At 39.7% G+C, this 15,165-nt stretch overlaps 1 protein-coding gene across 5 annotated transcripts in view; it reads left to right on the top strand.

Annotated features, from left to right (window-relative positions):
• LOC130181006 (regulator of G-protein signaling 7) overlaps nt 1–15,088 on the top strand; it is a 51,914-nt gene extending 36,826 nt beyond the window's left edge. For 4 of the 5 annotated variants that reach the window (XM_056394726.1, XM_056394727.1, XM_056394731.1 and 1 more), the window contains 14 exons: nt 2,823–2,929; nt 4,032–4,083; nt 5,082–5,146; nt 5,521–5,597; nt 5,814–5,895; nt 6,935–7,009; nt 7,144–7,242; nt 8,011–8,072; nt 8,562–8,672; nt 8,761–8,886; nt 12,278–12,464; nt 12,763–12,852; nt 14,048–14,084; nt 14,242–15,088. In XM_056394726.1, the coding sequence (XP_056250701.1) occupies nt 2,823–2,929; nt 4,032–4,083; nt 5,082–5,146; nt 5,521–5,597; nt 5,814–5,895; nt 6,935–7,009; nt 7,144–7,242; nt 8,011–8,072; nt 8,562–8,672; nt 8,761–8,886; nt 12,278–12,464; nt 12,763–12,852; nt 14,048–14,068 (1,154 nt within the window). In that variant the 3' untranslated portion in view covers nt 14,069–14,084; nt 14,242–15,088. The remainder of the gene's footprint in view (nt 1–2,822; nt 2,930–4,031; nt 4,084–5,081; nt 5,147–5,520; nt 5,598–5,813; nt 5,896–6,934; nt 7,010–7,143; nt 7,243–8,010; nt 8,073–8,561; nt 8,673–8,760; nt 8,887–12,277; nt 12,465–12,762; nt 12,853–14,047; nt 14,085–14,241) is intronic. The other variant, XM_056394728.1, reaches the window with a different exon arrangement.
• The last annotated feature ends 77 nt before the right edge of the window (nt 15,089–15,165 follow it).

The raw sequence follows: 15,165 nt of genomic DNA, 5'->3' as shown, positions 1-15,165 counted from the left end.
CCATTTGGCAGGGCTCCAAACTGCTGGGTTTTTGGCACAGAGCTGGTAATATGATGAAATCAAAGGGTGTCTTCCCCCTGGACTCTGAGGCCGGCCTTTCTCAACAACTTGACTAATTCCATTCCAAGGTTTAGTCAGCTATAAAGCTTATAGAAAAGCCTACGATATGTTAAAATGAAAGCCAGAAACTCCCTTGCTACCAGGAATTGATCCTAATAGACCTTTACTAGTAAAAGCAGAAACAAAACAATCTGGCTTAATCTTTTCTTCATCCCATAGAAAACTCTACATCGCATTAGTCTTTTTGCATTTTCAGATTCATTATTTTATGCCCATCATACTGTATATTTTCTATACAATTGAAAGAAATTAAATGTTTGTATTAGAAACTCAATTAGTATTTGCTGCTCAGCTTTATCAGATTTTATGTAACTGCCTTTTAATTGTGTTGGATGATTTCCTAAATTTAAAATAAGCAAGATATTCACATTGACATTCAACATCCATCCTTAAAACAGCGTCAGAAAAACCTGCAGCTTCAATCTCACAGACAGACTGAGCAAACCATCACAGGTGACAGAGACACTCAAACACAAAATGAGAACAGATCAGCCCTGTGTTTGAAGAGTAGGAGACAGCAAGCTCTAACTGCACTGTGCCAGATGTCATTTTTCAGACTTTTTCAAACTTTGCTGACTTCAACTTTCATCCCGTCTGAAATAACAACCCAGAAAATGAAATTTTTGAATGAATAAGTAAAAAAAGAAAAAGAAAAGGTGCACGGCTGAGTGTATTTTTGCTTGTAAATGTCTGTCTTCTTGAATTCCTGTTTTTTTATGGGCAGATGCAGAAGACACAAAGTTAGTCTGTCCCTGTAGATGTCCAACATAAGTGACTCCTTCTGGCTTAATAATACACCAGATATACAGTAAATTTTAATTCATATATATATATATATATATATATATATATATATACACACTGTATATGTATATAATGTGGTGCAATATTGCTTTAAGAAATACAATACAGTGGATATGGTGGGGGTGTGTTTATACGTAAACAGGCTTTAATAACTTATGAGTCATAATTTATTAATAAATGGAGCCCAGTCATAAATATGTGCGCGCGCGCCCACACACACAAACAAACACACACACACACACACACGCAAATCACAAAGCTGTGACAGTAACCTCAGCGGTAAAGGAAAAGTCAATCTATATTTATCACACACACACACGCACACACACAGATCCAATGTATGTGTGTGTTAGAAAGCAATAGAGTAGAGATCAGTACATTCCTCTTATTGCATTCAAAGCTCTGCCTCTTTAGATCATGTCAAGCATTCCGACCTTTGTGTCTGTTAGCTTATTAGTGTGTTTACTGCTAGCCTCCCCTGTGCTTTCCACGAAACAATCCAATAAATAATCTAATTACGTGACAGAAATAAATGAGGACGCTGCTGCATGAAGCGGTACGTAGATAAACTGTTTCATATACTGTTCATATTGACCAAAAAGTGACAATATCATCACAGAAGTGTCAAGACATTATAGAAAACATGAATAATAGACATCAACCTCATGAAGGGGTTACAGGTTGAGAACAGCAGGGAATAACTGGTGTCAGTTGATGATGATTACAGGTTTCCATTATCTGATGGTTTTAAATCAGGGACAGTCAAACATGTACTGCGGAGCGCCAGAGGGAAGCAGGTTTTCACTCCAACCACGCACAACGCCGAGCGATTTGACTGATGAGTTCCGCCTATCCAGCTGAAGGCGGGCTAATCAGTGAGACCCCCTGCTGTGCCGTTTGGTGGGAGCGGAGACCTGCCCATCCTTCTGTCAAAGCTGTGTCAGGGTCTATAAAAGCAGCAGCTCCTCATTGAGGCCCTGTTGTTCAGTCTGGCCAGTTTGTGGAGGATGATATTATACTTGGGGACGAAAGGAGGATAAAGTTAATTAGCTGGTGGGACCGAAAAAAAACAAACAAAAAAAACCCCAAAAACCCAGCATGCTGGCCCCGGATCTGTGATGAGGAACTATTGACTGCAGAGTAATCAGAGAATCTTCTTTTAATAAAAAAGTGAGATCCCAAAGCTGATTTATCCTCTAATGCCTGAGCATAAAAAAGGTGTTTATAAAGAGAATATATTAGAATTTAAATTAAGGAAGGGCTTTATCCGCTTGATCCTTAAAGCACAAGTTTGACATTTTGGAACATTTGCTTATTCGTTGTCTGGCAGAAAGTTAGATGAGAAGGTTGATACCACTCTCATATCTGTCTGATAAATATTAGGCTTAGCTTAACTTTAAAACAGGGGGACACGGTTAGATTGGCTCTGTCAAACGGTAACAAAATCCACCCACCAGCACCTGGAAAGCTCAGAAACGAACACAAAATATCTTAAAAAACAAAGTGAAAAAAACAACATTTTACCATTTTACAGGAGGATACGTGTCAGACTGGCTCTGAGCAATTGGCAGGAAACCAGCAGTAACCAAGTAACTGGCCATGGCCAAGAAATAGTCCGACACATAACCCCCGCATAAGAGCAAATTGTCATAAGATTACATAAAAGAGGTGATCATTAGAGATGTCGGTGGTTGGATTTATTTCCATTTGACGGTCACACTGACTGTCCAGTATTTATGCTAAGCTAAGCTAGCTGGCTGTGGGCTAAGCTCTTCCTTTAAACCTGTAATGGCCATATTGTTATTAGTCAAGTCCTGATAATTAAATTTTTGTTGAACTGACAGAAAGAATTGGAGTACACCAAGTTGTAAATTGAATTTTTGTCTGTTTCCCCTCAGTGGAGGCTCTTCACCTAGGAACTCTGATGGCTGCACATGGTTACTTCTTCCCCATCTCAGACCACGTCCTCACTCTCAAAGATGATGGCACTTTCTATAGGTTTCAGGTAAGAAGAATAAGAGTAATGCTCTGATCTTGTTATATCCCTTTGAGTCTCTAGATGCCTATGGTAATTTTAACTTTTAAAAGCATGAAACACTTAAAATATCTTAATTGTAGTGCAGGGGTCAATGACTTTAAGTTGACTAAATCAAATAAAACACAAAATTTTCTTTTATTTGCACACTGTGTATTCTTTCATTCACATTTTGACTTGTGGCTTTGTTTGTTTCGTGTCTAATAACTCTGTTTCTGCCATATTAAGGCTCTTAACATGGGATTTTGCCATTATTTTTGACATAGGCTATATCACTGTCATCACATGAGCTTTAGAGAAAACTTTCACTTGTGTGAACTGAGCGTTTTAATCCTGGGTTTCTTAAGGATCCAGTCATGTGATAAGATGACAGGGCTGCAGGAGATTTCTAGGACTGATAAATTGTTCTTTGTTCTATGTATTTTTCATAGAAGAAAAATACATTTAGTAGGGTAAACATAGACTATATTGTCATTTTTATATAAAACTCAGTAATAAGAATTTTAGAATCTATAAATGGAGTGACAGGCCAGAGAAAAAGCCCAGAAATCTCTTAAAGAGCCTCAGTGTGATCTACTGGAGTCAAAAGTGAATAGCAGTTGTTGTGCTCCATAATTCTTACAGGTTGAACATTGGTCTGAATGTCAATAGTAAGATTGACAGTTTTAGTGATTTTCTACCCAGTGAGCTCCCCCAAGTGTGCTACACAGGACTAACCAAAGTAAATCAATGCCTAAGGCTGTGACTGTGTTAGCAGCATGCTTGATTTTGCTCTTTACATGTAATCAGTTCTCATGTGAGGCCGGTCCATACCATGCTGAAAAAGGAGGGTCAAGATTCACACTGGTGTCTGCTCTCAGTGCTCGCTGAAAGGAGCTTATGTGCTTTAGACGTTATGCCGACCCCATTATACAACAAAATCTTTTATTGTGACAGATGCAGCACTGTGACTGCATGCCCACCTCGCATGACAGTGCACACTTTGATTCAAAGCACCATGTGGTTAGTTGCACGCTGTCAATGTAAGGTTTCTTTCAGTTCCATTTCTTAATGACCTATTTCTCTCCCTCAGACTCCATACTTTTGGCCATCAAACTGCTGGGAGCCAGAAAACACAGACTATGGTGAGAGAGCTGTTCTCTTCTAGTCGGATCTTTACTGTGTGCATTGTGCAGGATGTACTGAAGAGGCTAATGATGCTGACTGTTTGTGTAGTGGATAAAATTTATTTGCCCAGTAGATCTGTTATCACCGCTGATATTACCAAAAGTTCAAGAGATGAAACGCAAATGATGCAACTGCAGTATCTGGATGGTTGATATGAAACATAAAATCACATTCCGCTCTACTCAAATGCTTGGTCCACAGCCACAGCAGAATCAGTTATAGTGCAGAGGGCATGCAATAACTCTGTCTGCTTTCTATCTTATTTCTATTTTCTATTTTTTTTATTTTGCATTTATTCCAGCCTCAGTCAATTGCATCTGCCTCTGTCATACTGTCTGACTAATGCAGGCTGATTACAGTGACGGAAACCAGGAATGTGTTTGCATGCGTGCACCTGTTGTTCATATTTGCCTGAATGTTTTAATGGCGATACAGGGAAGAGCTTTTCATCCTGTATAGCGGAGCACAGTGGAGATAAACATTTCATAATGCCAAAAAATGGTTCAGGTGAATAGCCGCAGCTCTGCAGGTCTTTCATTTGTTGTTTGAGTTGTAGGTCAGAAAAAAATAAGGGGCTCACGCATTTACAAACGCTGTGGGAATAATCTTGTGGGTGTTAGGGGAAGTTAGAGTGTCTCGTGTAGCAAATGATTCACGTGAATGATGCCCCTTAATGAAAACACTCTAATGGCATAATGAAGCTTTCCACATAATGGTCAGTTAACAAAGGGATGAAGGGATGATGATGATAGTACAGGAAGACATCAAAAGTCAGGCACACACTGTAACAGACACTCACTCGCCATGCACAGTCAATGACCTTTGTGATTTGCAGGCCAGTTTAAATGTGCAGTTGAGAGGATTAAATGAGTAAAAGCAGGGCCACTTAAGGCTTTAAAAATCAAGCTCAGATCCCATTCTCCCTCTATTACCCATCTCTCTCTCTCTCTCTCAGCTGTTTACCTCTGCAAAAGAACAATGCAAAATAAAGCGCGTCTGGAGCTTGCAGACTATGAAGCGGTAAGTGAAAGAGGTCTTTTGGTGTCAGCACTCCCCTCTTCACATATCTGTTCTGTTCCTGTGTTGGCACCGCTCTCAGGATTTATCTCCGGCCTTTTTGTTCACACTGACTCTGAGAACATTCGTTTGTTTTCTTTTTTTTTTCTGTGTGTCACTGCATCATTTTTTAACTTTCTTCTCACCAAAGCTATGAAATGAATCACCGGGTTAGTTATATACTCAGGGTTTTTTTTTTTTTTTTTTTTGTATGTAAGCAGGGATCATTAAAGATGGTATCCAGCCGTGCTCTGTACACAGCATGCGCAGTAAACATAATCAGCCCAGATCCCTCAAAAGCCTTTCTTTTCCTGTTTTGTTCTTTGTTTTACTTGCAGGAGAGCTTAGCAAGGCTACAGAGGGCTTTCGCCAGGAAATGGGAGTTCATTTTTATGCAAGCAGAAGCACAAGCAAAGTAGGTTTCTATAATAACCACACACACACGTACCTCATTATGATATGATTAAACTTAGTGGTTTTCTACAGCCTCTCTAGTAATTACCAGCTTACAACTTAACTTAACAGATAACCTGCACATTAAACATGTGGTGGAGTAAAATGGATCATACATGTCTTGGAGTAAGCTACGTGCTCCATCAAAACAGTTCTGAACTCCATTTTTTTTTCTCAGAGTGGACAAGAAAAGAGACAAAATTGAGAGGAAAATTCTCGACAGTCAGGAAAGAGCATTCTGGGACGTGCACAGACCAGTGGTGAGTAAAATTACTGATTATGTTGTCACAGTCACCTTTGCTGTTCCTGATATCATCGCAGACATTATCGTCATCATTTTTAATTGTCCCTGCAGAAGTGGAATATATTGAAGAAATAATTTCACAATGACCTGTGCTACAGCCCCCTCGCCAAACACAAACACACACACACACACACACAGTCAAAAGAATAATAACAGAGATATGGTAAATCATTTTTGCTCTCTAGGTTATTTTAATCTATTCCACACATTTCACAGGCAGTGGGGGGGGTGTGTCAGACTGTATGACAAAGAAATAATGCTTTGAAAATGTTACAAGCGCTTCATAGATTATACGCAATTTATATGTGAGCCCTACATGATTCCTGTGATGTATGTAACTGTGTGAAGAGGTGAACACACTGCAAATCTGTTGTGCATTTCTCTGCCATACACATGCAACGTCACATCAATAGCTGTCACAACACATCAGCTTCACTGCTGCTCTATACCTTGTTCACACACACACACTTGCTTAGCATAGCATTTAGTTCCCCCCTCAGGTTAAAGGGTCTCCTCTGCTGTATTTCTCCGAAAGCCACTGCTCCATGCTTAATTGGGAAATAACAAGTTCAATTTATGCGTCCTTGGAGCAACATAATCAATATTAATTCAAATTTCACAGTGACGCTGTCAAGCTACTTAGCTCTGTTCTTCTAGAAGAGACCTAGATTAGACCACTTGTTCAATCAGCCAGAATTTGCACACTAAGACTCTGATTTCCCGCTGGTTTACTTGTTTTGCTAAAATTGGCACATTCCATGTTTAATTAACCAGCATCTGACACATTGTCCTGGAAACTTCTCAGACTCGCTTCACGCCCCGGCTCAGCATATTGGATTAGATTTACCGAAACTCACATAATGGCGGCAAAAATGCACCTTCCCAGTCTGTACCGTCATCCTTGAAGGCAAAGCATAAATAGCTTATGTTGTAACAATTTAATTTAAGCTGAATTAACTCGTGACATCCTGATTTTCTCCTCACTCCTCTCACAGCCGGGATGTGTGAACACAACAGAAGTCGACATAAAGAAATCCTCCAGAATGAAAAACCCCCACAAAACCAGAAAGGTAGAGTTTCTTTCTTCTAAGGTCAGGGTTAATGACACTGAAACAAAGACATGAGCAGATTGTGCTTGTCAGCAGCTGTAGGGCTGCTAATACTGATTGTTCCATTTTATTTTGATGTTTTTTTCTTGTCTCAGTCTGTGTATGGGCTGCAGAATGACATCCGTACCCACAGCCCAACCCACACCCCCGCCCCAGAGGCCAAGCAGCCTACAGAAGAAGAACTGCAAGAACAGGTTAGACCTGCAGGTGGCGCTCTACTATTAAAGATATAGTGCTCTGTTTTAACCGTGCAAAGTGCATGTTCTAAAGCACATGGCACAAGTACATGTAGCGCATGTCTATATCCATTTTTTGCTATTTTGACAAAAAACAGTCGTTGCCCCAGATGCATGGTTCAAAAGAGTTGTACTTATTCTTTTAATTAATCATGGGAGTGTTTTGGTGTAACATGCGATAAACTAACCAGAGTGCAGGTAGCACTTGCACCTTAGTGGATTGCTAATATGATGGCGCAGTGTTTCCCACAGAATTAGATTCTATTTGTGGTGAGTTGATGATCCATTTTGAAACTGCGGTGGACCAATATAGTCTAGGTGATGAAAGGGAAACACTGTGGCGGATTTACCAGGTAGTAAGAGAGAATGCTTCTCTGCAGAGCCTCATTTATGTCTACGACACATCCACAAACACACAAGATAGCTATGCGCCAACAACACGCCTGAGCCTACCTAATTTTAAGCAGTCACATTGTAGTTGTGGTTTTTCTGTAACTTTATTATAACATCATTTTTGGAATGCAATTAATTGTACTAAGCATCATTTTAATAGAATGATGATATGTACATAATTAAAGGCAATGTACCACAGAATGTGAAGTGCACACATTAAGTCAAATAGTAAATATATCTTACAGTTGGTGAGTAAATATACTTGCAAGCTGACGATTTCTTGTGAATTCATGGAGACTGATGTACGCTAACTGTTCCCTGCTGTGGTTTCAGATCACCTTTTGGCAATTGCAATTAGACAGGCATCGACTGAAAATGTCCAAAGTGGCAGAGAGGTGAGTGATGTTCTTTCTGTCTTTATTCAGTTTAGCCATCGATCTGTTTATTGAGCTGTTAAACAATCTAACATGGCGTGGAATTAAGAGCTCCGACGACCTTGAGGAGTGATTGGGCCCAGACAATGCCCTCTGTGAGCGTTAGCACTGACAATGCCAGATGGAGTGCACCCAAAGCATCAGCTTGTCATTTCCTTTGTTGAAGGAAGGGTGCATTCAGCAAAGGGTTGTGTATTATTGTGCCCCAATACAAGGGTCGGTTTCTCTTGTCAAGACTCTGCCTTTTATTTCAATTTCAAGTGTTTGCTCTCAAGAGGATTTCACTTCTCCTTTTGTCAGTTGAAGCTCACAAATAACTGAATCATAATGACTCAGAAAGATGTGGAGCATAATTCCACCAGATGTGATCACTAGACCATATGTCAGATTTCTACCAGTGATGCAGACTGATGCCGTTCATATGTTCTGTGTTGTTTTCTCAAAAAACAGTTTGCTGGGCTACACAGAGCAGTATGTTGAATACGACCCTTTCCTCACGCCTCCAGATCCATCCAACCCCTGGATCTCAGATGACACCACACTCTGGGAGCTCGAAGCCAGGTGGGTATACTGTATTTGTATGTGTGTATTACTGCACACTTACCTTATCTGTGAAAGATGTGTTGCATTTTTGTGTGTCGTCTTCCAGTAAGGAGCCAGGCCAGCAGAGAGTAAAGAGGTGGGCTTTTGGCATCGATGAGGTTCTCAAAGATCCTGTGGGGAGAGAGCAGTTCCTCAAGTTCCTGGAGTCCGAGTTCAGCTCAGAGAATCTCAGGTACGTCATGAAATACACACACACACACACACACACACACACACACACACACACACACACACACACACACACAATAAATACACCTGGTTTTAGTAACTTAAGAGAGCAATGTGTTTCCGTAAATTCATTCATTAGATGCTTAACCTCACCTTAAAGGCCCAATCTGTATTTTACTACATAAATATGAAGGATATTCATATGCGCATTAGAGTTTGATACATATGGGACTGTTTTACTGCCATGTTTACCCTACAGTGATCTAAGTACATTTCTCTATTACATGAACAATTCTGCATTCATAATATTTTGAAGTAAAAATTCAGAATTTCTATCAGCAAAGTTGATTTAAACTATCAAAAGTAAAATAATTATTTTATAATAAAAGGCAAGTATATATTACATTTTATTATTTGATTGACTCAATGACTCCTAAGCAGCATTTTAATGTTATTGTTGGTCAAGATAGAGATGCACCGATCGATCAGCCGGCGATTGGAAAAGGCAGGTTTTCAGCTGATCAGTGACAGATAATATCAAAAATACATTCAAGCGCCGCACGATGGTTCATGTTGCAAACACAACAGCCACAACTTAACACACACACACACACACACACACACACACACACACACACACACACACACACACACACACACACACACACACACACACACGCGCGCGCGCGCGCATACAACATGCCGTCCACGTGGAGTTTCTTTGGAGTGAAGAGGACACACGGTTTGTAAAAACCTGGTAAACCAAAGTAACAACAAGTGGAGGAACAACGACGAAAACATTCCGAACAGCAAACTTTAGCAGACACTTTTCCTGCTGAACATGTCCAACGTCAAGGAGCTAGCAAAGGCAAAGCGGCTAAAAGTTACCTGCCACACCGCTAACCTCACCTGTGCTTGACGGCTACCTGCTGAACTGCTGCGCGCATGCGTCCTTCCACACCGCGTCTCGGTGAGAAATGGCCGTCAGTTCTAATAATAGTCATCCATGATGAGCGATCTGAAAGTTGGAAACAGAAAGCATTCACGTGATTTTTGTTAACCCTTGTTCAGAGATAGATAGATAGATAGATAGATAGATAGATAGATAGATAGATAGATAGATAGATAGATAGATAGAGAATTAAAGACAATGCGACAATTAAAGAAAAGTTGCAAAATCTTTGTGTAGCTGCCAATTATAGTTTATATTATAGAAAAAGAAAATCAGAATCAAGAAAATCCAAGAATATATTTCTGCGTATCTCTAATTTTACTACTTGGGTGTAAATGCCTTGGGTAGTTTACTCCGTAACATTGAACATTGCATCATATTCATAAAATTATCATATATTTCATATTTCATGTTTTAATCTGCAAAGCAACCAGTAACAACAGCTCTCAAATAACTGTAGTAAAAATATCATCCTCTGAAATATAATGGAATAAAAATGTATAGTAGCATAAACTGGAAATACTCAGGTGAAGTACCTCAGTACTTGAGTAAATGTACTTAATTACTTTCTACCACTGCCTGTCAGTCAGAGTAGCAGACTGGATTATGGACTGTGCCTTTAACCGTGAGTAAATTGTAGCAGTATGTACTGCTACATAATCCTAACCCTTACAGCTGCCTGGCTGTTTGCAAATTGCAACCTCAACCACAATCCAAGTCTTAAGCCTAAAATAAATGGTTAAATTTAATGGGAGCAGCTTTTTTGTTCCCACATGGGATCTCACAATGTGACTGTGTTAACAGATATTTTTGCCACAACGTGATTAGTACAAGCGCGCACACACATGAATGCACACGTGAGAGACTGTGGAGGATTTAATTCACACTTTGCTGTGCCCCCCCGACACACACATACTATTGAGATGATTGCATACACTATGCGAAACACTCACAGAAACATACAGTATATGCATCGCAGGACTCCCACTTTACATGGCCATAAGGTTCTCCTGGAATAAATAAACACCAGTGTTCTATGAATTCTCTGATAATGAGAGACATGACCAATATTATCTCACTTGAACGGGTTTTTACTGGCAGTACAAATGCTCACATAATTAAAGGTATGCTTTCATGTCAACAACAACATGGAAGCTAGCAGCTATCACTCTTACTAATGGGGTCATTGTTTTTTCCTATATATAAGAAGTACCCTACAATAATAAAGTTTCATGTTAGCAGAGAGAGCTGGTGACAGTAGCTTTTTTAAAAAATATGCACAACAGCATCTGTGGCTAGAATAACACAGGTGGGCAGGAATATTATGTTAATCTGTTTATTCATGGTAACAGGAATACTGCAGAGTATTAAAGGTGCATGCAAACAGCTAAATATGAACAGAGTAACGACTGTGCAGGATGGCTCCTTTGCTCCCTCTCATGGTAGATGTCTGTGTTGTCTCTACCCAGCACTCTCTATAAGGCCACTTTAATTGAATGTAATTGAATAAGTTGAGCATTGTTTTCCCTCTCCTGTAACTGAATGTATGTATTGCTGACAAAAAACATGCTGCAATTCATGGACCTATTTAATTTTAATTATAAACCTTAACTTTTTTTAATTAAGCTTGGTTCTATGCCCCTCCACTATTTATAGTCCGTCTCTGCTGAAGTGTCTTTAAGTAAGGCAAGCATTGAAATTATTCTTGCTGCAGTTACTGTTGCACATTTCTTACCATGTGTCTTTTTCCTCTGTGATGACAAGACGATGGAACAAACTCTTAAATGTAAAATGTGTAAAATGGAAAGGCGATGCGCCTAAAATTAGTTACTGAATTATTAATAGTACCCTGTGTGCTGTACAGACTGTAGTTTGCAAGTTTAAAAAAAAAAAAAACCCTCAAAGGTATTGTAGCGACTAAGGGCCTAATATTGCACCAATCAGAATCTCAGCTCCAGCACCTCCAATAAGCCTTTATTAAGTGAGCCATGACTGATCTTTTTATATTGACCATTAGGTCCGTTGCCTTTTATTAACAGAGTTTGGGTCATTTATGTAGAAAATAAAGCCTGCAGTAGATCTAGGCCTAAGAATATGCATTTTGATCTTAGACAGCTCAACTGTAAATGATATATTCATTCATTCGTATTACTTGTATGTATGCATATCAGAAGACTTATGGTGTTTATTATGTTAAATCCTAATGTCATATATCCCTTGAAAATCTGCTGAGGGAACCCAGAACTGAGCTGACTTCAAGGCTGATCCACAAAAAGTTGTCATCACTGGATTAGTTTGACTTCTGACTAAAAAAAATGAATACTCGTCTAATAAGTGTGGATCTGTTACATTTAGTTTCTTCTCAGCCATGAAAACTTTTAATAAGTTGTCCAGAGCTGCTATATTAAGATGCAACTATCTTATTGTTAACTTTGGTTCGTAGGTTCTGGCTAGCGGTCCAGGAACTAAAGAAACGTCCCATCAGAGAAGTTCCAACCCGGGTTCAGGAGATCTGGCAGGAGTTTCTGGCCCCCGGAGCGCCCAGTGCCATCAACGTGGACTCCAAGAGCTACGCCAAAACCACTCAGAATGTCAAAGATCCCGGACGCTACGCCTTTGAGGATGCACAGGTGACTGATTGATCGAAAGCAAATGATACAAATACATTAAATCACATTCATAGCTATTTTCTGTAGAGGTTTATATACAGTTTTACGCAGAGAAGTTCAACTTTTGTCTGGAAACATTGCTCGTGATCTAAACACTTCATCCTTCATACAACAGCAGCATCTTCTCTCCTGGCAATTCATGAATCACAGCTCTGCTTTGGTGCTCACTGGAATTTCTATTCAGCACAATCTGATACTTGTCTGATGCTTTAATACATTATTTAATACATCATTATCATATTCTTTGTTTCTAAAACAGGAACACATCTACAAGTTGATGAAGAGTGATTCTTACAGCCGTTTCATCCGTTCCAGTGCCTACCAGGAGTTATTACAGGCCAAGAAGAAGGTAAAAAAACAGCCTGACTCAGAACACTGGATACATACGCATCTCAGTACATGCAGATGACAGTGCATGCTTACAACCTGTGTTGCTGTGTGTACATTCACTGGAGCTCCAGTCTTGGTGATGCTGAAACTTGCCCTCCTGGCGCCCGCAGTCATGCCTTTTCAAAGTCTGTTAAATCACACTTTAAGCCCATTCCCAGAAACCCACTCACATATTGAACAAGTGTGGAAATTTAACACTGATGTAATTCTGCTCACTAACTATATACAGACATTTTTGACCATTAAGGGGCAGAAAAATAGTCCTGAGATATGATCATTATTACGTAATGTTCGCAAACAGTTGGCAGATTTAGAACAACACCGGTGTCCCGATGGAGCTGTGACTCTGTTCCTTTGAGCTTGTCGTTTGGTCTCAGCTAACTCCTGAACAAAAGCTCGTCTGTCTTTAGCTGCAGAGTTGGATGTTTTCCCCAGTAGATTTAACACTCCAAGCAACGCCTTGAAATTACATGCAGTCGTTTGTGTTAATACCACAACTGTCGCTTAAAGCAGGCTCAAGTATATGTTTCCTACAAACATGCAATGTATCTGAAATGGATATAAAATCTATGAATTTCAGCGGTTTTTACGTGACAGAGTCGGTTAAAGGTGCGAACTAGAGAACATGTCAAACAAAGTGGCTCCTGCGTGTCAGCAATGCCAACGAGGGGCAGAGTGTGAATAGAAGGTATTAATAGAGTCTTGCTAAAGGTGTGGGTGATGGAATAGCTGATCGGGACTCCTGTCAGGCTTGTAGAAACCATTATGAATAGCAGAGACACGGAGTGTGTCATAACATGATGAATAATTCAGAATTACACAGGTGTATGTATGTGCTTAAAGCCTGCTCCGTCTCACGCCTCCTACACTTCCTCTGCTTGTCATTCTGGCTAAGGAAGATTTTATTTTTACTGGCAGGGATTTTAACAGGAAGAAGCAGCCAAATCTACGTCAGTTCCTAGGTGTACGTTATGTTTGTTTTCTTTCTCACATCAAAATAGCATGTGAATACAGTTCACTGGAAGTGACTCTTCACTATTTAGTCTCTTTTGATGCAGTTTTACCTTTTTGAATGGCTTTGTAACGATGGCGGAGTAATCCTCTGCACAGCACTAGAACGCCTTCACGTAATTATCCTTTTTTTGTCCCCACAGAAAAGTAAGAACTTGTTCTGAAGGCTGTTGCTTCCAGGTAATGTCCAATACAAAATGATACATACTGAACATTGGAATTTGGTTGTTGTAGTCTTAGTGATGCTGCCAACCACTGTGGATCTCTTGTGATAGCCACTAAATAAAAGTATTCACTTCCCCACCTGTCTGTTCCGCTCTCTTTTCTCTTCTCCCAGTGCAGGGGAAAACGACAGCATCAAAGAGGCTGACCAGTCGTGTGCCATCATGCTAAATTCAATGCCATCTCTCTCTCTGGGACATGGAGAGGGGGACCATCTCATCTATTCATCATCATTGTCTGTCCATCCGCTCTAGGCTCAGCCGGGCGATGAGCCGGGCCGTCTGTTCGTCTGTTGTCCACCGGATGTTGCATGTCCATGGAGAGGACGCTCCTTCTTCTCTCTCCTCTTACAGTACCTGATATATTTCCAGTATTCTCAGAAGGGAGGCACTGCTGGACTTGTGAGGACACTGACAGACTGGCGAGATGAAAAATGCCATTGGAAAAAAGAAAAAAAAAATCGAATCCAGTATTCCAGTTCTTTCCATCGTAACTGCTGGATCAGAGCCCCCTCTCTCACTTCCAGCTCAAACAAATGATGTCAGAGAGAAAAAAAAAAAACACATAGAAAAAAAAAATAAAATGACAGCTTAAACTGATAAATCTAACCAATGTCATCGCTTTACATCTGAGGTCACAGATACTTTGTCACGCTATGGGAAGTGTTGTGCAGAATGAATATACAATATATATACATATATATATTCTGATTATTATTATGATTATGATTATTTATTGTGCATTTATTTTTGCTTTGAATTATTTTATTGCACTACAATAATTAGCACATATGGTTTTCATTGCACTTGTAAAGTCACATTCAAAATTACAAAAATGCTGTCTCCTGTCTTATGTAGAACATAATTCTTTGTTATTCTCTCCTGCATTTATTTTTATACCATATTTAAAGACACTTTTACTTACTTGTATTATTAAAGTTGGCCCTCTATCTGTTACTATGACCTGGTCTGAATGTGTTTTTTTTTTTTTTAACTTCTTGGACACACAAAAGGCCACTATAACTAAGTGCAGCATTCAT

The sequence above is a fragment of the Seriola aureovittata genome, chromosome 14, assembly GCF_021018895.1.
Source record: "Seriola aureovittata isolate HTS-2021-v1 ecotype China chromosome 14, ASM2101889v1, whole genome shotgun sequence".
In the NCBI taxonomy this organism is placed as follows: Eukaryota; Metazoa; Chordata; class Actinopteri; order Carangiformes; family Carangidae; genus Seriola; species Seriola aureovittata.
Note: the sequence above shows the minus strand (reverse complement) of the source record. Positions and strands in the feature narration are given on the sequence as shown.